At 40.3% G+C, this 25,593-nt stretch overlaps 1 protein-coding gene and 1 long non-coding RNA gene across 7 annotated transcripts in view; one reads left to right on the plus strand and one right to left on the minus strand.

Moving 5' to 3' along the window:
• The window catches only part of LOC310846425, a 120,737-nt gene that overhangs the window by 83,191 nt on the left and 11,953 nt on the right, over positions 1 to 25,593 (minus strand). The window lies entirely within an intron of this gene.
• The window catches only part of DNAJC6 (DnaJ heat shock protein family (Hsp40) member C6), a 49,695-nt gene that overhangs the window by 14,003 nt on the left and 10,099 nt on the right, over positions 1 to 25,593 (plus strand). For 2 of the 6 annotated variants that reach the window (XM_083742858.1, XM_083742854.1), the window contains 13 exons: positions 8,662 to 8,812; positions 12,247 to 12,296; positions 12,430 to 12,578; positions 14,636 to 14,770; positions 15,743 to 15,876; positions 16,744 to 16,938; positions 17,620 to 17,737; positions 18,788 to 18,867; positions 20,400 to 20,593; positions 20,703 to 20,783; positions 21,337 to 21,783; positions 24,095 to 24,247; positions 25,195 to 25,266. In XM_083742858.1, coding sequence (XP_083598984.1) covers positions 8,662 to 8,812; positions 12,247 to 12,296; positions 12,430 to 12,578; positions 14,636 to 14,770; positions 15,743 to 15,876; positions 16,744 to 16,938; positions 17,620 to 17,737; positions 18,788 to 18,867; positions 20,400 to 20,593; positions 20,703 to 20,783; positions 21,337 to 21,783; positions 24,095 to 24,247; positions 25,195 to 25,266 — 1,959 coding nt within the window. The remainder of the gene's footprint in view (positions 1 to 8,661; positions 8,813 to 12,246; positions 12,297 to 12,429; positions 12,579 to 14,635; positions 14,771 to 15,742; positions 15,877 to 16,743; positions 16,939 to 17,619; positions 17,738 to 18,787; positions 18,868 to 20,399; positions 20,594 to 20,702; positions 20,784 to 21,336; positions 21,784 to 24,094; positions 24,248 to 25,194; positions 25,267 to 25,593) is intronic. The other 4 variants (XM_083742859.1, XM_083742856.1, XM_083742855.1 and 1 more) reach the window with 3 other exon arrangements.

Consider the following 25,593-nt stretch of genomic DNA (forward strand, 5'->3'; position numbering starts at 1 on the left):
ACTGCAATCCTGCTTCTTAGAAGCTTTTCATACCATTAACCATGGCATCCTTCTGGAGCAGCTCAATGAGGTGGTGTTTGAGGGCACTGTATTTCAGTGGTTCCGCTCCTACCTCCAGGGTCATTTCTAGAAAGCATTTATGGAAGGCCGCCGACACCATTGGAGTTTTCCTGTGGTGTTCTGCAGGATTCCAACTTGTCCCCCATGCTATTTAACACCTATATGAAGCCCCTGGGAACTGTCACCAGCAGTTTTGGAGTGAAGTGTTACCAATATGTGGATAGCACTTGTATCTCTCTGTTCCATCTGAATCAAGAGAGGTGGCTGAGGAATGAACGCAATGATGTGGGCCAACAATTGGAAACTGAAGCCTGAAAGGACAAAGGTGTTATGTGTTCCAAGTCTTGTTGAAGATGTTCTGTACAGGGTTGCAATCCCCTGGAAGGATCAGGCTTGCTGCTTGGGGGTACTCCTCAACCCAGTGAAGTCACCTGAGGCCCAGGTAGCCTCTGTGGCCAGGAGTGCCTATTTCCAGCTCCAGCTGGTTTGTCAGCTACACATTGTGGGTTTCACCTTGATCTGGTAACTTTCAGATTGGATTATTGCAGTGCTCTCTATGTTGGTGTGCCCTTGAAGTCAACTCAGAAACTTCAGCTGGTTCAAAATGCAGTGACCAGATTACTGGCTAAGGTTTTCCTTAGAACTCTTGTATAACCCCTATTTTAAAACAGCTGCACTAGTTGCCATTTTGTTTCTGGGCCTAGTTCAAGGTGCTCACATTAGTGTTGAAAACCCTACATGGCTCAGGCCAAAAATACCTGAAAGGCTTACTCCTTTCCTGTAGCATTCTAATATTGCCAGAGGATACCCTTTTGGTTGTTTCACCATCCGCAGAATCTCAACAGGTGACACCCTGGGAGAAGACATGCTCTGTGATAGCCTCTGAGTTTTGGAATTTCCTCCTCACAGAGATGTATCTGGCACCTTCACTATAAAGCAAGCTTACTCAAACTCGGCCCTCCAGATGTTTTGAGACTACAATTCCCATCATCCCTGACCACTGGTCCTGCTAGCTGGGGATCATGGGAGTTGTAGGCCAAAAAACATCTGGAGCGCCAAGTTTGAGGAAGCCTGCTATAAAGCTTTCAGTGAATGCTGGAGACATACATCTTTACTCTAACCTTTGACAACTGAGAAGTGTGTTTCCAGAAGACATCCTATTCCTGTGATTATAATTTGTTTTAACAGGTTTTATTACCGAATATCCAGATCTGAAAACAGATATAATCAACACTATTGAATCGACTCATTTAAAATGAGAGGAGGTGTAACTTACCCTTACTTTGTTGTTCTATGTAGTCCAGTATTTGTATTTTATAAATTAAATAAATATTATTTAATTTATTTAAAAATAATAAAGAATTTTAAATTATTGTAACCTGCCCTGTGACTTGCTGGTGAAGGCAGGTAATAAACGTAATAATGATGTTAATAATATAATCCTAGAAAACTTAAGAGAAACCATGCAAAAGTTGGCCTAATTTTTCATTAAGAGCATTTGCCACTGAAATTAGGTAAACAGTAAAGAGGAAAGCCACAGGGGGCAAAGTTTTCAAATACCGAATCTGCAGCTTTGAAATCTGATGCTTTTGGGTTCTGAGGCCACAATCAGAACACCACAAATTAATTGGTGTTCCCTGCATTAAGGAAGAGACACTCTTTTTCTTCTGTGCTCTGCCCATGGGTAAACATATCTGTAAGGTATAATGTTTTTGAGTATTGCATGTATGTGTCTGTATTGACGTGGTGGAATCGTATTTCTGCAGATCTATAAGCTCTAAGCTTCCAAAGAAGATTTTAAAATTAAAATACATATATGCTTCCATCTTATTAGAATATGCTGGCAATTTCAGGCCAGCCTTGGGAGAACTTCTGTGTCTCCTTGCTGGTTATATTTTTTGTCTTGTGCATTCTTGAGATGGCTGAGTTATGATGGAAAACATTACAGAAATCTTTTAATACCTTTTTGTCCCAAGACCATAACATTCTAAATGGCAAATAATAATAACAGAAGACCCCTTCTGGATCAGGCCAAAGGATTGTCTAGTCCAGCATCTTTTTTTCCAGCAGTGAAAAACCAGATGGCAATGGGAAGCCCACAACTGGGACATGAGGGCAATACCAATTCCCAATGCTGTTCTTCAGCAACAGGAGTTCAGAAGCACATTGCTTCTGATCTTGGAGGTAGTCATTTTGGTTCTTTTAAAATTATTGGATAGATTTCTAGTACACTGTTTAGAGTGTTTATTTTCCTTAAATGGCTTACAAGAGATCAATAAACTACATTAAAATTCAAGGCTTGAATAGCAGTAAACAACTGAGAAAATTAAAACACAGTAGTAGATAAAATAGTCATCAGTGGTATGCGGCCATCATGGCTAGTAGGCTTTATCCTTTGTGAAATTGTTTAATCTAGGTTGGAGGCCATTACCACATTTTGTGACAGTGAATTTAATAATTTAACTACTTGCTGGAAGAAGTCCTTCTCTGTCCTTAGTCTTCTGCCATTCAGCTTCTTCGAGCGACCCAGTTCTAATATTATTCAGAGAACAATAAAAATTCTCTGTCCACTTTCTCTACAGACATAATTCTATACACCACTATATGCCTCCTCTTTTTGCCTCTTTACCAAGCTAAAAAGCCTTGTGAGGACAATGATGCTGTCAGTACAGATTCTAACAGTGCCATCCCATATACTTCGGTTTGGAAGCAAGTTCCATAGAATTCAGTGAGACTTTCTCCCAGGGAAGTAGGTGTAATATTGCTGTTTTGATCATGGGTAACATATTGCTAGAAAACATTGCCATTGAGAGGCAAACCTGCCATGCTATGCATTGTATGAAACTGCAACTGTTTTGAATTGGCATTTATTTAGTTTTAAAAGTGTGCAATACTAAGCAACAGGTCAAAGAATCAGGAGAGGGGGTTGCCTGTTCTAGATGGGGTCACATTCACTCTGAAGGAACAGGTATGAAGCTTAGGAATGCTCTTGGGATCATTTTTGTCCATAGAAACTCAGGTGACCTCAATGGTGAAGAGTGCTTATCACCAGCTTTGGCTGGTACATCAACTATATCCTTTCCTGAACAGGGATAATATGGCCACTATGTGTGCCTTCCCTTGTGGCTGGTCTGGAGGCTGCAGCTGGTGCAGAATGCCACAACCCCAGTGGTGAGTGATGCCTCTCATCAAGCACATATCACACTAGTACTAAAAGATATGTGCTGGCTGCCTTTAATCACTGAACCAGTTTTAAGGTTCTACTACTAACATATAAGGTCCTGAACAACTCCATCTATGTTACATTTCCCCCTATGCAGTATGGTAAGGGCATTAATATCACTTCTAATACATCATGGCTACATTTCTATGTGCATACAAAATACTATAACTGCTGCATGTGATGCATACGTAGGCCTAGCAGGAGATAGATTAACCCAACTGCAGCCAGAAATTTCCAAACCCACTTCCTCTATGTAGCTTCCATTGTCTCAACCAAAGTGCCTCTGACTTAGCCTGCTGCAGATTCCTTTCTCTCCATGAAGAGTTTTGTTCCCTCCAGGTATCTTGTGTCTTTCCATCTCCCTTCCCTGCTTTTAGCAGAAAGGCAAGATGGGAACTCAGCCCAGAATGCAAAGAACTACTGGAAACCAGTTCTGTGAGCATCTATCAGATCCTTCAACTGCTTGGTCAATACCTAATGATTAGTGGGTATTAAGGGACTTCTAAACATCAAAAAAGACCAACATACTACAATTATGTCTGTTTCAAATTTACTGTATGCATACTGCATAGTGAGTATACTTTCAAAGTAATCAAAGTAATCAAACTGAATGCACCAGGATAATGAAAAGAGGCATGTTACATAAAACAGATAGCAATTTATGCTTGAATATAGAAGCCATGTGGTGAATATTATACAGTTGTTTAAGCTGCTGCATTTGTTCTGCAATAGCTGGTATGTGTGGATGCATTGTTCAATTGATCACTAGCAAAAATGCTTCTGACCCCAAACTGCTCCTGGGATAATATATTTTCCCTGCTCTCAAGATTTTGCATTGTAAGCTATTATCAATTCTTGCAAACCTTCATGCTTAAAAAAAAATACATGAGAATATCTTCATTTTTATTATTTTCATTCATTTAGCTATTCTAATTTTAAAAATGTCTATGGTGAGCTACTCTCTGAAATTTATAGGCATTGCATACCAGTTCTAGTACTTCTATGAATTTAATTATCTTCCTTTTTATGATAAAGGCACATGCATATTTCCAGTTTATTACTTCTAGCAATACATCTTCTGCAGGCCTTGCTAAAAATTCTAATAATTCAGTTGTAATAACTAGACAAATGAGAGTATGTAGGAGACTGTACAGTTCTTTACCATCAGCACCTGTCAGATTCTGAACAGGTATGAAAAAACATTTCCCCTGATTTCCGTAAAGCAGTGCTGATGACCATAAGCAGATATATTTTTTTTGCCATGGTGTGCTTTGTTTTTTTTTTTGGGGTGCTGGTAGTAGTGATTTCAATATAATTGCTATATGAAGCCCTATGGGCGGACATTGGCAATCTTTTGTAATGGTTGAAGAGCAACATTTTTGCCTGGCGCCTAAAGCTATATAATGAAGGCACCAGCTGAGCCTCTCTGGGAAGAGCATTCCACAAATGAGGAGCCACTGCAGGAAAGGCCTGTTCTCTTGTTGCCACCCTCTGGGCCTCTCATAGAGGAGGCACACAAAGAAGGGCCTCAAATGATGATAACAAGTTCTGGGTCAGTTCATATGGGGAGAAGTGGTCCTTGAAATATTATGGTTCTGAGATGGTTCTGAGCTGTTTAAGGCTTATAGGTGAAAACCAGTGCTTTCAATTGGGCCCAGAAACTAATTGGCAGCCAATGCAGATTGGCCAAGATTGGTGTAGTATTCTCAAAACCATCTTGCCCTGGTGAGCAACCTGGCTGTTGAATTCTGCACCAGCTGAAGTTTCTGAACTGTCTTCAAAGGCAGCCTGATGTATAACGTGTTGAAGTTATCTAGCCGAGAGGTTACCAGAGTACAGGCAGCAGAAGTTATGTTATTCCTGTCCAGATATGGGCACAGCTGGGCCACCAGCTGAAGCTGATGGAAGGCACTCCACCTGAGTCTTAAGCAACAGCAATGGATTCAGGAGTACCCCCAAGCTGTGTACCCACTCCTTCAGTGGGAGTTTAACACCATCAAGAACAGGCAACCTCCTATCCATCTGGCCTATGGAACCACCCACTCACAGTGTCTCAGTCTCAATCATCTGGATTGAGCTTCAGCTTGTTGCCTCTCATCCAGCCTATTAGCAAGGCAAGACAAAAGTCTAGCACACCCACTCCCATACCTGCAAATGTAAAGAAGAAGTAGAGCTGTGTGTCACCAGCATATTGCTGACAGCATAATCCAAAACTCTGAATGAGGAAGGTTAAACAGCATGGGGGATAAAATCAAACCCTGAAGAACCCCACATTGAAGGTTCCATGGGGCCAAAGAGCACTCCCCAAGCAGCGTCCTCTGGAGATGATCACCAAAGTAGGAAAAAACCATTGCAAAGCAGTGCTACCCACCCCTAACTTGGACAGGTGCTCCAGAAGGTTACCATTGTTGATAGTATCAAAAGCCACTGAGAGGCTGAGGAGAATTACCGGTAATAGGGACACATTTCTGTTGTCTCTTTCCCAATGGTGGTTATCATACAGGGTGACTAAAGCAATTTCTGTGCCAAAACCGAGCCTAAACCCCAATTGAAATGAATCTGGAAATGCAAAATATCACTTTAAATTTGCTTTCTGAAACTTCATAGCTGCAGGGTGGACTATGAGAACAAACATCCTCTATTTGATTGACAAAACTAGATTCATTTACAAAACACTGACCATTCAATTAGTCCAAAATATCTTCAGACCAGGAAATGTCAATGAAGATAAGACCTTTGGAGTTGGGTTTCTCATAGATTAATCTCAAGAGTTAGCAGTGATCAGCTGAAGTAAGCAAAGTATTCTTTGATTTCTAGAAGTTAACATCTCTAGTCTTTTTATATTTGCTTTTCAATAAGCCAAGAGATATCTCTGTATCAGTGAAAACAAAATAAACCAAAACAATCTGTTAGACAATGTCTGGTCTGTCTTTCTCCTTTTTTTAAAACAGAAGAGTCCATTTCATAAGCCTCTTTGTTTCTAAGAACTGAATAGGACCACCAGATTGCTTGCACATCTTTTGCCATTGCATCATTAGTGCTTGTTTTTACACAGTTTTGCCCTTGACTGTGTTTCGTATTGTCATGGTTTAAATGACAGTTCTAAGCACAAATTTAATTGCTTTTTTTGCTAGTGAGATAATACTTTGAAAAAGTAAATAAATAAAATATTTTAGTTCACATAAAGCTTAAGTGACAAGCTGATAGAAATGTCAAGGTAATGAGAAAAAGTTAAACATTCCCCCTCCCTTTTTCTATGGTAGGTGAAATCATGCAGGATTATAACTTATTCTGCCATCAAGGCTATTAGAATCAGAACAGTATTTATTGTTGTTGTGTTATCTAATTGAGGTCCGTAAACCATGGAAGAATAAAACAACAATGTACAAGGCAATTAAGACTTTCATAAAGGTGTGGATAAGGCTACTAACAGAGGCAGTTATCACAAGCATCTGCATTTCATTAAAAAAACACAAATCCTTCCAATGAGATGTTAGCAACTGACTTAGGAAAGCATGCCTGTTACCAAATATCCTAGTCTTATTTCACAACCAAAGTAGCAGTTCTTTACCAAAAAGTTCAGTGTTAACTAGATTATAACTGATGTACTACATAATTGTTTGTGGTCTCTTGAAAAAGTGGAAAGAAGAACCAAATGCACTAGCTATGCCCAAGAGGCTCTTTGGATCCCGGCTATATTCTTGGCTATGATAAAGCACTTTCAAATCTGTAGCTGCAATGCTAAGCACACAGAGTGTTATGGAGAGGTGCCCTAGTATTTAGTAGAGCTTTACACTCCCACCCCCAGGTTGCCACTGTGCTGCCTGGTGCACAGCATTGTGGCCAGTATGTTAATTCCAAGGCAGGCTCTCTGCACCTTCCCTGTAAGCATTTGTAGGGGGAATCTGTGGACCCCTGATGAAGAGGCTACTGCCCAGAAACACAAGAACAGTTAGCTTTTGGGTGCTTGCAAAGGAGGTGTGGAAGAAGAACCTGCCTTGGAATAAATAGAACAAAAGTGGCCCAGTGGGGGACCGAGCACTCCATTAGGGCACCTACACATACTACTGTGTACATCTGCACTCATTCTTAATTAGCAGCTGTGTTGTTACAAACACACCTTTGTTTTATTTTATTCTTTTGTGTTCATGTATGCTCCACTCCAAGGATCCATTGCCCATTCAACTCTGTGGATCTGTTTCCTCCTTCGGAGTGAATGGGAATGCTGATGCAGTCATTCACTCACTATATGTGGTGTAGCTTCCACAAAACAAATTGCAGATTGACAAAATTGTCCAAAGAGAGCTGTGCAATGGGCTTTTAAGTAGGGGAACTTGCATAAGAAGAGTGAGAGATGTTAGAATGGTCTCTCTGTGCATGGATATCATTGCGCCTGTTATCAGAATTTATCACCACTGGGTTTCAGATCATAAGAACCCAATGTCTGGATACATGTCAGAGTGTGAATTTCGCAATGTAATTCTGTTAAATTATCTTTAAATGGGTAGTTTATTCAAATGCTGAAAATATCTGATGCAACAGGCTTAGGCTGGCCAGGGAAAATGGACTGATAAGCAGAAATTCTTTTGCATTTGTCAGAGTTGGGCATGGTTGATAGTATGCCTTTGTTCCATATGCCTTTTTAAAAAATCAAAAGTAAAACAGCTACAGACCTAGAGCACCATTCTTTTAAATGCCTTGCAACTTTACTTGAGACATGTGGCTCTGTATTTAGCAAGCCGTGCATTAGTGATATAATGACTCAGATGGGCTCTGTCACATCAACACCTGCCTCTGAAAGCTGTCTCGGGTCCTGCAGTACATCCTGCTGAGCAGCAACCTGAAAACAGGCTTTCCTATCTGAAAAACGCTTCTTTCTGTGATACCCTGTTTCCTGTTGCTAGTCTCTCTCTGTTCCAGGTACATTCACCTCTGATTCTGTCCAGCCCACAGCCGACATGGAACAGAGCAAAACAGTACAGAACAGTACAGTACAGTGTTTGTTGCAGAACTGGTGCTCCTCATATGTGCCTGGTTTTGTAGTGACCATGCGAAGTCATTGGTAGCCTGTCTTTTTGTACCATTTAATCTGATTTATTGCTTTCCAGGAAAAAAATCTGTTACATCCCCCCCCCCCCAAATTGTAACATTCTTTGGTTATGTCACTACCACAGTTAAATAACTCTGATGCATCCTGTTGTTTACCAGAGATTGTGACTAACTTGGTTGGCATTTACATCTCCATTTGCTCGTTCCTAACTGGAAGCTGCATTGTTGCTGCTGATGTGTGCTAAGATCTGGTGCTTGTGGTGGTTGGTAAATCTCCAGCAAAGCAATGTATGTGTGTGTTGTCTTATGTCTGGTTTTCTTCTTTTAAGGTGCCTCGTCTCCGGACATAGAGTCTAACTATGGGGGAGGCCTGTTAGACATGATGAAAGGAGGAGCAGGGAGACTGTTCAGCAACTTAAAGGATAACTTGAAGGACACTCTTAAAGACACTTCTACGAAAGTTATGCAATCTGTTGCAAGGTACTATGAAACAAAAGCCCTGGAGAGCTCAGCTAGCAAAATAGTAAGCTTAGTAATTATTTCCCTGTCACAGGGAAATAATCAGATTTTAGTAGGCTTTGACAAAGGGATTATTTAGCACCCTGGTGAGATCTTAGGAGGGAAACAGAAAAGGTTGCTGTAGAAGCCTGAAGTTTGAATAATATTATGATGGCCCTCAAGCCGCTGTGGCTAACTCCAGGAAGCCTATAAGGAAGGCATGGAGCAACTACCGTATTTTTTGCTCTATAACATGCACCTGACCATAACAAGCACGTAGTTTTTAGAGGAGGAAAACAAGAAAAAAATATATTCTAAACAAAACAGTGGGTGTATGATTTTTGTGGTTCATGCTGTGGCCACAGACATGTGATCTGAAGGTGAGTTTGGGGTAGCCCAATGCAAAAATCCTGAGCATCCATGTGGATCCATGCTTTGTAACCATGTTTTTGCACCATTGTGGCCCCATGAAACAGTGGGTGCGTGTTTTTTTTGGTGCATGCTGTAGCCATGGACATGCTATGTGATCTGATGGTGAATTTGGGGTGACTCAGTGCAAAAATCCTGAGGATCCATGTGGATCCGTGCTTTGTAACCACGTTTTAAGTGGGGAGGGAAGGAAAAGCATTCAAGGGACAAGGAGCACGCGTGGGATGTGTGGAGAAGGATGCTGTTAATAATGCAGAAGAAGGGTTTAAGGGGAGAAGGAATACACGTGGGGTGTGTGGAGAAGGATGCTGCTAATAATGCAGAAGAGGGGTTTAAGGAGAAAAGGAACACACGTGGGGTGTGTGGAGAAGGATGCTGCTAATAATACAGAAGAGGGGTATAAGGGAAGAAGGCTCCTCTCCTCTCCCACTTTGCTCCTTTAAAACAAGCAGGCTCTGCTTCTCTCCCTCCTCCCCGGCTCGGCTCGCTAAAAAGCTTTGCTGCTATTTAGCGAGCTGAGTGGGGAGAAGAGAGGGACAGAGAGCACGGTTGATTTAAAGGAGCCAACCGGACAGGAGCTGCTTACACTCGTGTAAGCGGCTGCTCTGCTCTCCCGCTTTGCTCCTTTAAAACAAGCAGCGTCTGCTTCTCTCCCTCCTCTCAACCAGACAGTCAACCAGACAGGAGCTGCTTACACCTGTGTAAGTGGCTCCTCTCCTGCTTTGCTGTTTCAAAGCGAGCCACGGAGGAGGGAATGAAGGGGAACCATGGATCCTCTGCTCACGACTGCAGCAGATCCCCCCGCTATCCGTAGGCATTCGCTCCATAACACACAGACATTTCCCCTTACTTTCTAGGAGAGAAAAAGAGTGTTATGGAGAGAAAAATACGGTAACTTTCCTTTTCTCTTGTTTCTCCAGCTGATACTCAGGAGCATACTTCTAGATATGAAACAGTTCCCTTTAGCCATCATAACTAGTTAGCTATCAATAGCCTTATCCTCCATGAATTTGTGCAATCCTCCTTTTAGAAGCCGTCTTGTGGAAGTGAACCCCATAAATTAACTCTGTACTGAGTGAAGCTTTATTTCCGCTTGTTTCCTCTGAACGTACTGTCAGTCAAAACCACTGGTAGACCCTGAGTTATAGACAGGAAGAAGAACTTCTCTCTATCCATAAATTATTCACTTTTTGGAAATGAATATCCTCAAAAAGGTTAGTGTAGAACTGAAAAGGGTTCAGAAAAGGGCAACCAAAATGATCAAGCGGATAGGGGAAAAAATCCCCTGTGAGGAAAGGTTACAGCATTTGGGGCTTTTAAATTAGAGAAAAGGCAAGAAGAGGTGACATGACAAAAATTTATAAAAGTTTGCATGGTGTGGAGAGAGTATATAGAAAGAAGCTTTTCAATGAAGCTAAATACTGGATGATTCCAGACAGACAAAAGAAAGTACCGTAATTTTTCACACAGTGCATAAACTATGGAATACACTCCCATGAGAGGCAGTGATGCCTACCAATTTGGACGGCTATAAAAGAGGATCAGAGAAGTTCATGGAGGCTAAGGCTATCAGTGGATGCTAACCCCAATGGCTATTATTCTATCTTTGCTGTCGAATGCCATTTTACTGGAATCACTGTTGTCCTCAGGTCCTGTTCATGGACTTTCCATAGTCATCTGTTAGGCCACTGTGAGAACAGGTGTTGGACTAGATGGGTCACTGGCCTGATCCAGCAGGCTCTTCTTGCATTCTTAACTTGGTCTAAAAGTGTGTGGAATTCGACAGAAAAGTAAGGGATTTGTTTGAGGGCTGAGATCTTCAGTATTCAGGCTAATGGTAACCATGAACACAAATTCATGAAGCAGCTTCTTTCCTAATGTTCAGCCACCATTTTCTTGCTCTGGGAGGCCCTTCTGTCATTATGCTCTTTGAGTCAAATGTACTGAAACAGTAAAGGAACATTTAATATTAGCTGAGTAGACACCATAGGTGGTATCCAACAAAGTAGTTCCCTTAGTGCAAGAATTTCTGTTTGCACAATGGAACTTGCCCTCCCCAAATTTACTCCAGAGGTTTTGGGGAAAACCCAGAACAGATTTAGGGAGCATGCATGGACAGAAGAGGGAGGGGAAGTTTTCTTGGCAGCCCAATGATCCTTGTCCTAACAGAACTACAATCTTGGATACTATCTATTGAATTATTTAGCTGGCATTATATGCAGTTGTCTACAAATAAAGACCCAGGATGAGCTTTGCAGTTGTTGGTTTTTTTTAACTACCTAATTTCTAATTTTACAAAATAGCTTGAGATTTTAGATATTTCCAACAGAGTCGTGAGAGTGAAAGGCAATGAATCCCAATTCAGGGTTGAAGCAACTGTGGCCATCCCAGGGGTTGGGCTACAACTTCAATAATCCCTGACTATTGTACTTCCTGGTTGGTGTTTATGGGAGAAGGAGTCCAGGAACATCTGAGGCCACAGGTTTCCCATCCCTCATATACTTTATTGTTACCTGAAAGAGAGTGAGAGCGAGAGTGGGAGAGAAAGCTCATGGGAACTATTTCTTAAACCACCTTTGGTTCCATGACAGAAGAAAAGGAGGGGTATACATATAAAAAAAAAATTTGGTTCATCATCTCTTAACGCATTCTGGTGCAGGGCCAGTTTAAAATCAATAGCTAATTGACATGAAATATCTGCATAATTGCACGAGAGAGAGATTCCGCTGCATAGTCAGAAGTGAAATAATATGAATGCAGCAATTGGAAAGGAACCACAGGAGCATAATGCACCCCCAAAATATGGGGAAATGCTGTGCATTACAAGATGCTGCAGTTGTCTCTTTGCTGAGCGAATATGATTATTACTTTACAGACACAGGGAAGACTTGTGCATAGGCCTTAATGGGACATGGAACATCTATAAAACTTCTGCTGATTTTGGTGTGTGTATTAACCAGCATTTATTTTCCTGTCTTTTAAAATAGCTACACCAAGGGAGAACTAGATATTTCTTACATTACCTCAAGAATTATTGGTAAGTGTGTGAGTTACTTCAAACAATGAAGCAGTGCTCCTTGTAGCAATGCAGCCATGTTAGACTTGTTAATTGTCAATCTTGTATCTTTTCTGGTTTAGAATTTAAACTTACATTTTTCATGTCTTGATAGTGATGTCATTTCCTGGTGAAGGAGTTGAACTAGGATTTAGGAATCATATTGATGATGTACGGACGTTCTTGGATACAAGACATCCTGACCACTACACAGTTTTCAATTTGTCACCGAAGTCTTATCGTACTACCAGGTTTCATAATAGAGTAAGTGACTTCTGCTGGTACTGTGATTTGACCCAGACTATCACAGGGTGTTAGCTCTGTCTGTAAGATTAGGCATGTTATCTTTACAACTTTCTCTATGCAAAACAGGTGCTTCTTTGCCTTGCTTTTAACCAATATCATAAGACCATGTTATTCTGATGGACTTATATTTTTGGATGGAGCCTGTACTAAGTTTTTGTTTGTTATTTGCTGATATTTATATGGTTCTGTCTTACTGATATTTGGCTAGTTTGTGTATTGTTAGGACATTAATAAATCTCCTTGGAAATAACATGGAAATGAGCGCTTAATTTGTGCTGTATTCTACTATAATCCACTATAGTTCTGGAAGTAGCTTTTACATCAAGCTGCTTTTATATAATGTGGAAATTAGATTTTAGGGAAGTGTCATGAAAATGGAATAAACTGCCGTGTGAATGCAGCTTTTGAGTCTTAAAGAACAATGGCAGGGCCTTGCCCCAAGCTGGATAAATACACTTACTAGAAACAAATACCACTGAGACTAATGAGGTGTACTACCACGGAAGAATGTGGGTGCATGCAAGCTGGAATTTTTTAATACACTGTGGACAAAATACTAGGGACTAGTGTATACTTGATACAAAGAGCACTTATTAGTCAAGCATGCAGGAAAAGTAATGCATATTTCAGAAGAGCTACTTTAATTATTATTTAAATTATTTAATTATTATTAATATTATTTAAAATAGTTTTAGGCAGTTTTTCTGGGCAAATGCCCATCCAGTGTATCTTCTCCACTGTTCATTATTCTGTATGTGGTGTTATCTAAATTCGCACAGACAATTCTTTTGCTGCAGTGCTAAAGAATGGCTGGCACTTATATTGTTGTGCTTCAATAATAGAAGAAAGTTCTTGTTCATGGAAACTCATGTATTAGCTTAAGCTGCCTTAATCTTGTGGCTTTCAGTGAGATGTAAGCAGCCCAGTTGTACACAGAATTGCAGCCATTGTCCTTAGTTGCCACAGGTCTCTTTGCAATTATATCAATTTCATTTGGTTAGCTGACCTCTCTCCCTTTATTAAATATATTGTAATTTTCAAAGCAGTATGATCGGTTTTTTTAAAAAAGCCATGCCTGAAAATTTTGTTTTCAATTCCTGAATTCTGTAATAAATAGTTACTGTTAACTGGGTAGCTGCTGAATTATTGTGTGCTATGCAAGCACAGACTGTAGATACAGTCCTCAAAACACCGGGGCTGCATGCATACACACTATACATTTAAAGCACAGTATTATTAATATTATCGTTGTTGTTTCAACAAGTTATATACAGTGTAATTTACAATCATCTCTAAGTGGTGTGCAGAAGATTAAATAAAACAAAATTTTAAAAACTATTTAAAAAAACTTCGACTAAAATGCCTGCTGGAATAATAAAAAAAAGTCTTCAATGGATGCCTGACCTAAACTGGAAATTTGAAACAAAATTTGACCCACAACACTGAATGCACAGCTCCTAAGAGATATAAGCTGTGCATCCATGCCTTGGGGGACCATTAACAGTGACTCCTCTGAAGACCTCAGTGATTAGGCAGGAACTTAAGGTATCAGTCAACCCCTAAGGTATCCAGGGTCTGAGGGCCTTGTAAATCAGTACAGGAACTTCCACAACTTCTTCCAAATTATTCTGGGAACTGTTGTTTGATTAGGGCAGGCATAGGCAGACTCAGCCCTCCAGATGCTTTGGGACTACAACTCCCATCATTCCTAGCTAAGAGGACCAGTGGTCAGGAATGATGGGAGTTGTAGTCCCAAAAAACATCTGGAGGGCCGAGTTTGTCTATGCCTGGTTTAGGGTGCTGGGAATTTTAGCTGTGTGGGGTAAACTACAGAAAAGACTTGAATCTTTTCTTTCCAAACCATGAATTTTTATGTTTGCTAAGCAACCCTTTGTTAAATGTTTGATAAACGTGCTTAAAGGGACAGCTTGTCCATTAAAATGAATGGAGCAGATGACCTAACATGTTACTATGAAATTTCAAATTAACCTTTCCTTACTTTATGACTTCTTTAGGTATCTGAATGTAGCTGGCCAATTAGACAAGCACCAAGTCTCCATAACCTCTATGCTGTATGTAAGAACATGCATAACTGGTTGCAGCAGAATCCCAAAAATGTTTGTGTCATCCACTGTATGGTAAGTCAGGCAGTAAGTAACCACTTTTCAAGAAAAGTCTGATCACAAAACAGCTTGTTTATAGAGGAACTGAGAAACTGCTGACTCATTTTTAAAAGCTCGTGGTGGTGTACAATAAAGTATGTATGGAGGTATCCAATTAAGTCATTTGTTGTCAGTGAAATTATTTGATTGTGGTGCCCTAAATATTTTGTGGTTCTTCCCTCAACCTTCTGGAGCAGTTTTGGGGAGGGTGCACACAGTGAGATAAGGGGGGGGGGGAGTTGTGCAAGTGTAAATCCTTGTGCTGACAGGATCTGTTGGTTGGATTCTGCCTGCATACATTTATTTTTAAAGATCAATTAATTATGGATAACTTTTTAGTAAGCCTAATTGATTAAAAGTCGCAGTCTTACTAATATGCTTGATGCTGTACCCCAAGAACAAAGCCAAAAAGAGGAATAAAAAGGAGTATCAATTCCAGCCTGTCAGGGACACAGAAGTACCTTTCTGAGTAAATCTCAGCTGAACAGAAGGCTGATTCATGGGTTACTGAGCCAGTGTGGAGATAAATAAAAACTGTCTCATTGTGGCATTGCTACAATGTTGACAAGCTTCTTGCCACATCTGCCTACTCAATTGCATGGAGAGTCTCCACACTAGAGCCACTACTGTAGTTGCTAGGGAAATGCAGTGCTGGTATGGAGGCTGGAAGATGCAGTAAGAGGTTTGCTGCTGATTTAATAGAAACAGTTTTTCATAGACTCTGTATTGCTCCTCAGAATTAATTGTGTGGATGTCACTGGCTTATGAGTTGTATCTTTACAGTGGTTTGGGAGCATTAATGGTATTTGCATTCAATTGCTACTGTATGAATTTTAGTTTTAAAGCCAGGAAGCTTCTAACTTGAGAGAACCTTGATCAAATAATGTATGCATTAAATAGAAAACGGCAAACCTTCTTCTCTAATTAGCCTGATAGATGCTCTTGTGTTTTATTTGACAGGATGGTCGTGTAGCATCAGCAATCCTGGTCAGTGCAATGTTCTGTTTCTGTCATCTCTTCTCTAATCCAATTCCTGCCATTCAGTTGTTAAATTCAAAGAGACCTGGAATAGTACTCTGGCCATCCCACAGAAGGTAAGTTTTCCCGATGGACCAAATGTCTAAACACATGAAATGTGACTTTCCATTTCTTTATTTCTTGGAGTCAGGTTTTATTCAGTTTCACCCTTCCTGTCTGTTTAAAGCTATGTATCTGCACTGAAATCAGTGGGAATTCATTTTATCTAGTCACTGACTGGTTGAAGGCAGATTGTTCAGCAAAACAAATGCTTTCAGCTAGGGCTTCAATGATCCCACTGGGTTCCTAAGGCTGCATTCCAAAACACTAGTATTCCTAAATTGCTTTGGTCCTGTATAGACTGTTCCAGTATAAGTGGGAGTAATAATTTTTAGTCATTAGTAATCTCAAGCCCTGGGTTTTTGACAATCACAAGAGCATCAAGACTTTAAAATGTGGTATCCCTACCACAAATGAGGAGCTGTAATCCAGCAGCATTTGGAGGGCCACATAGCATTCCAGTTCCTTGACAGCAGGATTTCTACTATTGAAAATACTAGATTCTGCAACTTGAGGAACCCCAAATACTTTTATAGAGCTAAAGGATTCTATCATCATCATCATCCCCTGCCTATCTGGCTGGGTTTCCCCAGTCACCCTGGGCATCTTATAGCATATCAAAAAAATAATAAAAACACCAAGCATTAAAAACTGCCTGATAAAGGGCTGCCTTCAGATGTCTTCTAAAAGTGTAATTCCTTACCTCCTTGACATCTGAAGGGAGGGCGTTCCACAGGGAGGGCGCCACTACCGAGAGGGCCCTCTACCTGGTTCCCTGCAACTTCACTTCTCTCAGTGAGGCAACCAGCAGAAGACCCTCAGAAGAGAACCTCAGCAAAGCAGTAATATGAATGGACCCCTCTTAATTATTTTTCTCATTGCAGGTATGTAGGATATATTTGTGATCTAATAGCAGACAAACCTATTCAACCTCACTGCAAGCCTCTAACTATCAAATCAGTCCTCTTCAGTCCAGTGCCCTGTTTCAACAAGCAGAGAACTGGCTGCCGGCCTTTCTGTGACATTCTTATTGGAGAAACCAGAATCTTCACAACCTCCCAAGAGTATGAAAGAATGAAGTGAGTGCCACTGTGTTTACTTAGAATACTTCTGCAGCCATACATACAAAGCAGGGGAAGGAGCTATCTAGAGCACACAAGCTACTTATGCCCCCAGGCACCAGTAAACATGCTGGTTGCATCCCCTGGTTGATACGTGATCAACACCAGTCTGAAATATAGGTATGGGTATCTGCTTGGGCCTGTGTCAATACAGCTGTGGCTATTTGGATGGGAACCAGGATTTCCCAATGCATATGTGTGTAGGGGCATCCTATCTTCACACTGACTCTTATCACACATGAACTGGGAAGTGCTGCCACCATACACATTGGCCATGTTCTGGATGGGCCCTTCACACATTGGGCACCTACAGATACATAATGCTTAAATAGGGATAATGTTTTGCCTCTGAAGTTTTGATTTTTGTACTATGGGTTGTTTCAAATTCTGTGCATTTTCTGCATATAGTATATTGGTGGATGTTGGCATAGGCTGTAGCTTGTGCTGTGAGAGAGAAGGGAGGTAAACAAACCAGCCAAACCAAGACTTCCTTTTTGTTAATTGGCCCAACCTACTCCTTCTACTGGGTAGAGTGGTACAGTACTTGGGTGTGGGGTAAGGTCACTGTGAATCTTGTTTTGATAGTTCTGATTAATATTACAAGAGTTGTAAAGTAAAAATTATTTTACTTTTCTTTAGGGAATTCCGTATTCAAGAAGGAAAAGTTGTAATTCCGTTAGGAGTCACTGTCCATGGCGACGTAGTGGTTTCTGTCTACCATATGCGATCAACCATTGGGGGACGACTTCAAGCTAAAGTATGACTTGATGCATTTGTTGAATGTAAAGCTAAACAAGTGGGGGTGGTTAGCCAACTCCAGATTCTTTAATACTGTGGTGAGGTAGCAGTGGGGTGTCAAAATCTAAAGACACAATGAGAAGATCAAAAGCAGCTGCTGAAGTCAAATTTCAAAAGGGAAGAGGCAGCTGACAAAGAGAATAGTTTTCTGATATTTTTCCAAACATTCACTTTATCAAGGGAAATTTATTCCAATACTTGGGGGGTAATGCTTGGTACTGCTCTCCTTTCAGCTCATCTAATCAGACCAAAAAGAAAACAGATGTTCCCTTTCTGCAATACGCAGTTCTGCACCCATTTTTTTTTTAAAAAAACTGGGAGATATGGAAGCAAAATAAGAACGAGGCAGTGATGCTACTTATTGAAAGATGTTTGGTAGTTTGTCTAATAATATAGCTGAACAAGTATTGATGTCACTTTAGACTATAGTCCAGTTCAGAAACTTATGGAGAAACTTGAACCGTCTTCACAAAGTAATATCCCTCTATGTGGTGACAACAACACACAAATTCTTATTATGCATAGTCCATTCCCTTTCCAAAAGGAGTGGACAGATCATGCAGAACTAAGTAAGAATTTATATTATTGCTGATAACATAGAAGCGATAATAACTCTATATTGTACAGAATAATTCTATACCATGAGCAGTATGTTTCATTTGTGTCTTAGTCACATGAATATTAGGAGGGAGTGCCATCATGTTTTATGACTCAGATACTATTATATTTTATGTACTTGTGGTAAGCAGGACAAATGGGTTTCTGTTTCTCTCCCCACTGTAAGAATTGAATGCAATAGAAAGATACATATTTTCTAACCCTGATCCAAAAGTATGTCTTCATCAATGCAACATTTTCATACTTTGTTATAATGAAGGATTTGAATTTGCAAAATAACTGTTTAAGCCTGCTACAGACTAACTTACTAATACCTGCATACTATACGCCAAATATTTTATTTTTGTGAGGAGGGTTGATTTTAAAATTGTGTTTTAATGTTTTCTTTTAGATGACAAACACACAAATATTCCAGATTCAGTTTCACACTGGATTTATAGCCTTGGGAACAACGGTATTAAAATTCAATAAGTAAGTATCTCATGACTAGAAATGATGCTGTGTTCTGAGTAGTTAGCTGCATATGGATTATTGCAGCAACACCCATAAGTGTTGATATGCAATCAAGCGACACCTATTTCAATAGAAATCTCAGGAGTTTGAGTAAATGAAGCATGTAGTTCCCTATTTATCTTAATATAATTCATTGCAAAAGCAATGCATGCTTTTAAAATCTGTTTAGCGAAGGTTGTAGATACTAGACTGGGCATTCTCCTGCTTCATCCCATGATTTCAGGCATATTGGAGTTTTGTTTCAAGCAGAAGGTCTGCATAGGCCCAGAAACAAAATCCACAGAGAAGCCTGCATACTTAACTGGTTGTCATAGATCTACCTAATAATGCAACAAGATTATGCTCCTTAATTATGGAATATTCTAAATTAAACCAGAGAAGTCTTGCCTTCTAGACACTGTAATTTTGCTAGTAAGATGTTCTGTTCCCTGGCATGAAAATGTTCCACTTCTCCTAGTAGCAAAATAGGATGTGTTTGAAGTTAAGGCTGAGATTAAAACTCATATGTGAAAATTCTTAACTTTCTCTCCATAGTACTTAATTATAAAGCCCAAGGGGCTATTATGCTCTAAATTTATCCCTCCGCTCCAGGGCAGGACCATCCATACAAGTCATGTAGATCATGACTTGAATGTTTAAAACACAAGTGGTCAGCAAGACTAAGCAAGGTACATTACTCCAGGTGTCTGTAAAGTAGGCAGGTTAAATTAGCATCCTGTGAACCAGCCCCTGCATGTGAGAGCCATAGCAGATAGCTGCTCTCATCTTTGCAAAGCCACCATAGAAGCTAATGCCAGTTCTTTCAGCCACGGCTCTCTTGTTTTGCCTGCTGCCTGAGGAAGCCAACCTCTGTTATGATGAGCAAGGAGACAAACACTGGTAGCAACAGTAGCATGCCTGCTAAATGGGCTAAAACAGGGATGGCTATGGCAACAGCAAGAACTTTATCTGCTACATCTAGCCCAAGGCTTCTATACATGTTAGAGCTGGTTCAAGATTTCTGAAGTAGCAGAAAGGAGCCCTTTAATACAACTCTGCTCACTGAGGCACAACATGTTTTGAACTAAAATAGCTTTTTATCAGGGAGGAAGTTAAATGTGAATCAACTTTCATTTTGCATGCTCTAAAATAAAAGGTAGGTGTCCTGTCCCTGTGGATCACTATTAAATACTCCCTGAACCCATTTGGACTAGAATTACAAATCCAAACTATCCTCTTCATCTGCAATCAGAAATTTCTTCTGAGATTTTGAATAATTCAGATTGAGAGCACAAAGTAAAAAAATCCACTAAGGTAATATTTTGTCATTGCTCCTGTCCACTAGGATGTCACACTCTGTAAAACTTACTTTACATATATAGAATGCGACATATTTCAGCCATATCAAGTACTTCTTTGTGCTCATTCTATGCAGGCTCAATATTTGATTTTAAACAGGATATCTTCAAACTGTTTTATTTTAATTTGAAGAACTTTCTGTCAATGTTTAGACCTGAATTGGATGCATGCGACTCATCAGACAAGTACCCCCAGCTGTTCCATGTCATGTTGGAAATAGAAATAGATTCTGCTGATAGACAGACTGATCTAACACCTCCATGGGAAAATTTCACAACAAAAGATATCAACCCCAGCATTCTTTTCTCATCACACCAGGAACACCAGGACACCCTTGCCTTGGCAGGTAAAAGCTCTATAGTTATAGTGCTGCAGTTTTGACTTTAATGAAAATGCCAAAGTTGGCCATTTATTTCACACATTTTTGGTATGCCTTGACGCTTTGTACATTATAGGTAGAGGTCCTGTAGATGCGCCACAAGATAACCTGAAGAATGTGGGGCAGGGTGCATTCTTGTCATCTCTCAGCTGGCAAGGTATGGGTAACATATCTTTTCAGAACTCATAATTCACATACTAGTTTTCTTCTATCCCTTATCTCATTTCTTGTCCCCAAGGAGCTCGGGAATGCTGTGTTCACATGGCCCCATGGCAAGGCATAAGCATTTTCTTGACTCATAGGAAAGAACTGGCCAGCATATAGACATGCATAGTATTCATGGGCTCATCACACTTCATAGAGCTTCTGGCCAAGTTCTCATGACAGGCTTATTTTCTGCTCATCATTGCAGTTGACTGTAATAATGTCCCTTGGAAAATCAATGTGCTGTCAGCACTGTGCATTTACAATTTTGTGTTTTCCATTGTGTGTTTAACCCAAAGTACTTGGGTTAAGTGTAAACGTTGCTATTGCTGGTAGTGTTTACTTCCACATGTGGGGTGTGTGTGTGTGTGTGTGTGTGTGTGTGAGAGAGAGAGAGAGAGAGAGAGAGAGAGAGAGAGAGAGAAGGGGTATTTCCCCCCTTTGTATCTAGCACTGAAGGATCAACAGAACTACTAGCTAATCTTGAGCTTCTTTTGACCACTTAGATCAAAAACTGGAGAGAAGTAGCTCTCATCCCAGCTCTGAGGACCGGGCAGCACTGGTGCATGAAGAAAGTGAGCAGTCAGATGATGAACTCTTATCCCTCTCCAGTCAGCATAGTAACACCAGCAGTGACAAAATCCACGGGGCACCAAAGCATACCAAGAAGCATCAAGAGCCACCAGGTCCACCACCCCCAGAGGATGTTGATCTTTTAGGCTTGGAAGGCAGTCCTATGAGCAAGAACTTCCCAGCAGCACCTGCCGCACCGCCCTCAAACTCAGACTTGCTGAGTGATATCTTTGGGGTTGGTAACTCTGGAGGACCAAATCAAGGTGGACAGTCGGCTGTTGAGGATGTATTTCAGATGGGTGGCACTGGATCCACACAATCCACCCCACGACGGTCTGCAGCTTCAGCATCCCCATCTCTGTCCCCAAGAGTAGGAGAAGGTAAAAACTCCTAATTGTGACACTTAAAAAACCCAAAACCTTCTAAAAAAATTTCTAGGCAATCATTTCTAAATAGGATTCTCTTTCTACTAGGAATGGGGGAGAAACTCAGTTCAGTTCACATTTGAAATGCGTACCACATGCATATATTGTTAACAATAACATACATGACACTAGGGGAAATGTGCAAAAATAGTATCACAAGAGAAATGTGAACTAAAAGGATGGCAAATATTAATGAGGACTTTTAAAAAATGCAAATTGATGTGGCAAAGTGAACTTAAGATTGTACAAACAAACCCTTAAACAACTGCAGAATTCTAAGAAAGATAAATGCTGTTTTATATTAACAGTTACTTGTCTGAAGCACGGTAGCCTAAGCTGTCAATTTTAGTTTCTAATTTTTACAATCAAGATTCAGATAGTATTATTTCATGATTATTAACTTGGAGTAACCATTGGCTTGGTTCTGAAAATTGTTAATGGGAGAAAACTTTCTGCGTGTTTTCAAATTTGGGAAATTTCCTCCTGCCCTTGGTGCTCCTGTGATGTCCCACCCCCCACTTCTCAGGAAAGTCTCCTGACCCAGGTGAGAACCTTTTTGCTGGGTGCAGGAAGTTGGAGATGTAATGGGAGAATGAAAAAGTCCCCTTCTGTGAACTCCCTTCCATTCACAGTTGTGAGAACTCAAGCCTTTGTTTATGAGAACAAGAAATTTCTTGTTGTATCAGTCACAAATCCTTTATTATCTCAAGTCATTCTGGTCACTTGTTTTCTGTAAGAAATTCTGAAATCCCCCTAACAAAACAGCCATGCTTATTGTTTACCTGATTCTGTTTCAGCCCCATAGTGTATGCCAAGGAGGCAGTGCATGTTGTGGCTGCCAGTGGAACATGCTGAGTTTTTAGCACGTAATCACAACTGCCAGCTTGCTTCTGATTGTGACAGCATGCTAAATGCCTATCCTTCCTTAGCGCATGCTGGCAGCAGTCATATGTCATCCCCTCACCCCACCCCCAACACTGATTGAGTGCTGTTGTTGTCAGTGTTTTGATCCAATAGCAACTGGGCACTGCAGGGGGGGAATGTGCCATATTTTTCCACGTTTACGTGCGTTGCAACAGGAACCATTTAGAATTTGCTGGTTTTTATTAAAACTCATCACATTATTCTGTCCTTAAAAATGAAAAACCTTGATAAACAACTATTGGTATGCAGTTAAAGATGTCTGCATAGTCCTAATAAATGCATGAATTTCAGTCCCTGCCCATACTTCTATCAAAGTTTATTTGCTATCCTCACAGACTTGCTTCTGTCCCTTTAACAGATTCTCTTGCTATTTTCTTCTCTTTATACCTGGCTCCACTCCCCATTTTCCTAGGCTTCTGTTACCTCCCACTTGCCATCCCACTCCTGCTCTCTTCTCTGCTTTTTAGCCACCTGCGTTTTAGCACTATGCCTATCCCAAATTTTCTGATACAAAGCCCCTCCTGTTTCTTGGTCCTATGTGAAACTTTCTTCCATTCAACCTGATTCTGAACATCTGTCACAAAACCTGCTGTGCACTGACATTACTGACACATTCACCTTGAGCTGACAGAACACCTGAACATGGCACCACAACAGCTCAGGGGCACCTTCTGGGTACATAAGAGGCATCATGCATTTTAAATGCTTCCTTTTTGTGTCAGAATTGCTGTTCCTTAAACCTTCTAGCCTCTTAACTAAATTTAGAAGATAAGAAGAAATATCTTAGTTCACAGTGAACACAAACAGAAAGGAAACATGAGAAGAAAGTACTGAAATGCTAGAAGTGAATGAACTCACTGAACTTGTGTGCTAGTGAAATTTATGTACATTCTGGAGGAAACAGTTGGTATAAATGAGAGAGCTGCAGAACATAACGAGAAAGATCCAAATGCAAATCAAGAGCAAACTTGCCTATTGCAAGGAGTTATTGCCTTCTTGATTGTTTTTTTGGTTGCCCGAGTTGAAATTTAAACACACTCCCATAAACTCTCAATTTCACGTGCGTGTGGAAGAAGGTTGTCATTCTCGTTTCAGCCTCTCCTGCTCCTTCCTCCGCCAGAAGATGGAGCAATGTAATCAATACCTCTACACGGGTCTTTGTCTTCTATAGTTCTTGATTTGATGGCAAATCCTTAATCTCTTCCGTAATTGTATCCTATTTTTATGTACAAAACAGTTAGGAGTAATATGGGTTTGCTCTGGAGCAAAGGAACACAGCTTAATAGTGGACTTGGGGTGAATGGGATACACGTTTAATAGAACAAATATGTTGTTCTTGCAGCAGCTGCCTTTGACCCATTTGGCAGTAGTCCCAAGAAGCCTGCCCCTGATCTTCTAGGTTCTTTTCTTGGTTCATCAAATGCCACTGCTGATCCTTTTCTTCAAGGAGCACGGAGTCCTTCACCTACTGTTCAAGGAGATCCTTTCAATATGGGTAGGAAACATTTCAAATGCCCACTATTTTGTTTTTGAATAGAAGTTTAGTGGTGATAAGCATATCTTCATACACTTGCAGATTATTCATAAGGTCAAATAGTTTCTCTTCCAGTTTCTTAAGTGGTTAGTGGGCCTCAGATATACAATACTAAGATATGATTTTCATGTTTTGAAGTTAACAGCGACAGCCATGGGCTCCGAATTGTTCACATGCCAAACAATATGAAATTGTTTGATATGAGGAAGTTTATTGGGGAGACTGTATTCTTTTCCATAAAATTTGAAAAAGACTGAAATCCTATATACACTTATGTAGGAACAAACACCATTGAACTCTGTGGTGCTTACTTTAGAATGAACACATGGAATATGGTTGTGTGGCATCAAAAAGCATGTCATTATGAACTGTAGGTCTAGATGGGCTGGGTTTCTCTGAGGGCTACAGTAGAACTTTTCTCCATTTTAAAGCTTAGTATAAGTGCATCTAAATTTTCCAGCAGGCTGCAAGCTTAATCTAATACAGTGGTACCTTGAGTTACAAACGCTTCAGGTTACAAATGCTTTAGGTTACAAACTGCACTAACCTGGAAGAGTTACCTCGAGTTGAGAACTTTGCACCAGGATGAGAACAGAAATTGTGTGCCGGTGGCGCAGTGGCAGCAAGAGGCCCCATTAGTGAAAGCACGCCTCTAGTTAAGAACAGTTTCAGGTTAAGAAAGGGCCTCTGGAACGAATTAAGTTCGTAACTAGAGGTTACCACTGTATTAATATCCAGGCTTGGAAAATAGCATGTACTAATTTCTCATACAATGAGTAACCAATGCACCCAGTGTTCTGTCAAAACTATGAATATAGTGAAATAATGTGCATCCAGAATTACTGGAAGGACATTTCCTTAATTTTGATAAACAATGTATGTTAATAGGCAATTCTCTTCTTGTTTAGCTTCTTCTAGTACACCATCTGTTTCCATTCAGCCAGATGTTTCAGGTGATTGGGAATGGCCTAGCAAATCAGGTTTGTCTGAAACTAGTTTCTAACTTGTTTAAGATGATTTGCTATGTGACGTTCATTCCTATTGGCTATGAACAGTGACACTTTCCACTAATTTCCAAATAGTCCACTTTACATTAAAATGAACCTATGTGATGAGGTAATTGCACAAATGGAGACCTCTAATGGTTATCTTAAATAAACTTATCAAATTCATTTGTTCTTATTTGGACATAAAACATGCAAACCAAAGATACCAAGAAGATTGTACCTCTGGTCCAATAATAATTATAATTAAAAACACCAGGGGAGAGGAATTTAACCCTTTCCTCACCTTTTGCTGTCCTGATG

Source organism: Podarcis gaigeae, assembly GCF_964106915.1.
Source record: "Podarcis gaigeae genome assembly, chromosome: 6".
NCBI classification, from domain to species: domain Eukaryota; kingdom Metazoa; phylum Chordata; class Lepidosauria; order Squamata; family Lacertidae; genus Podarcis; species Podarcis gaigeae.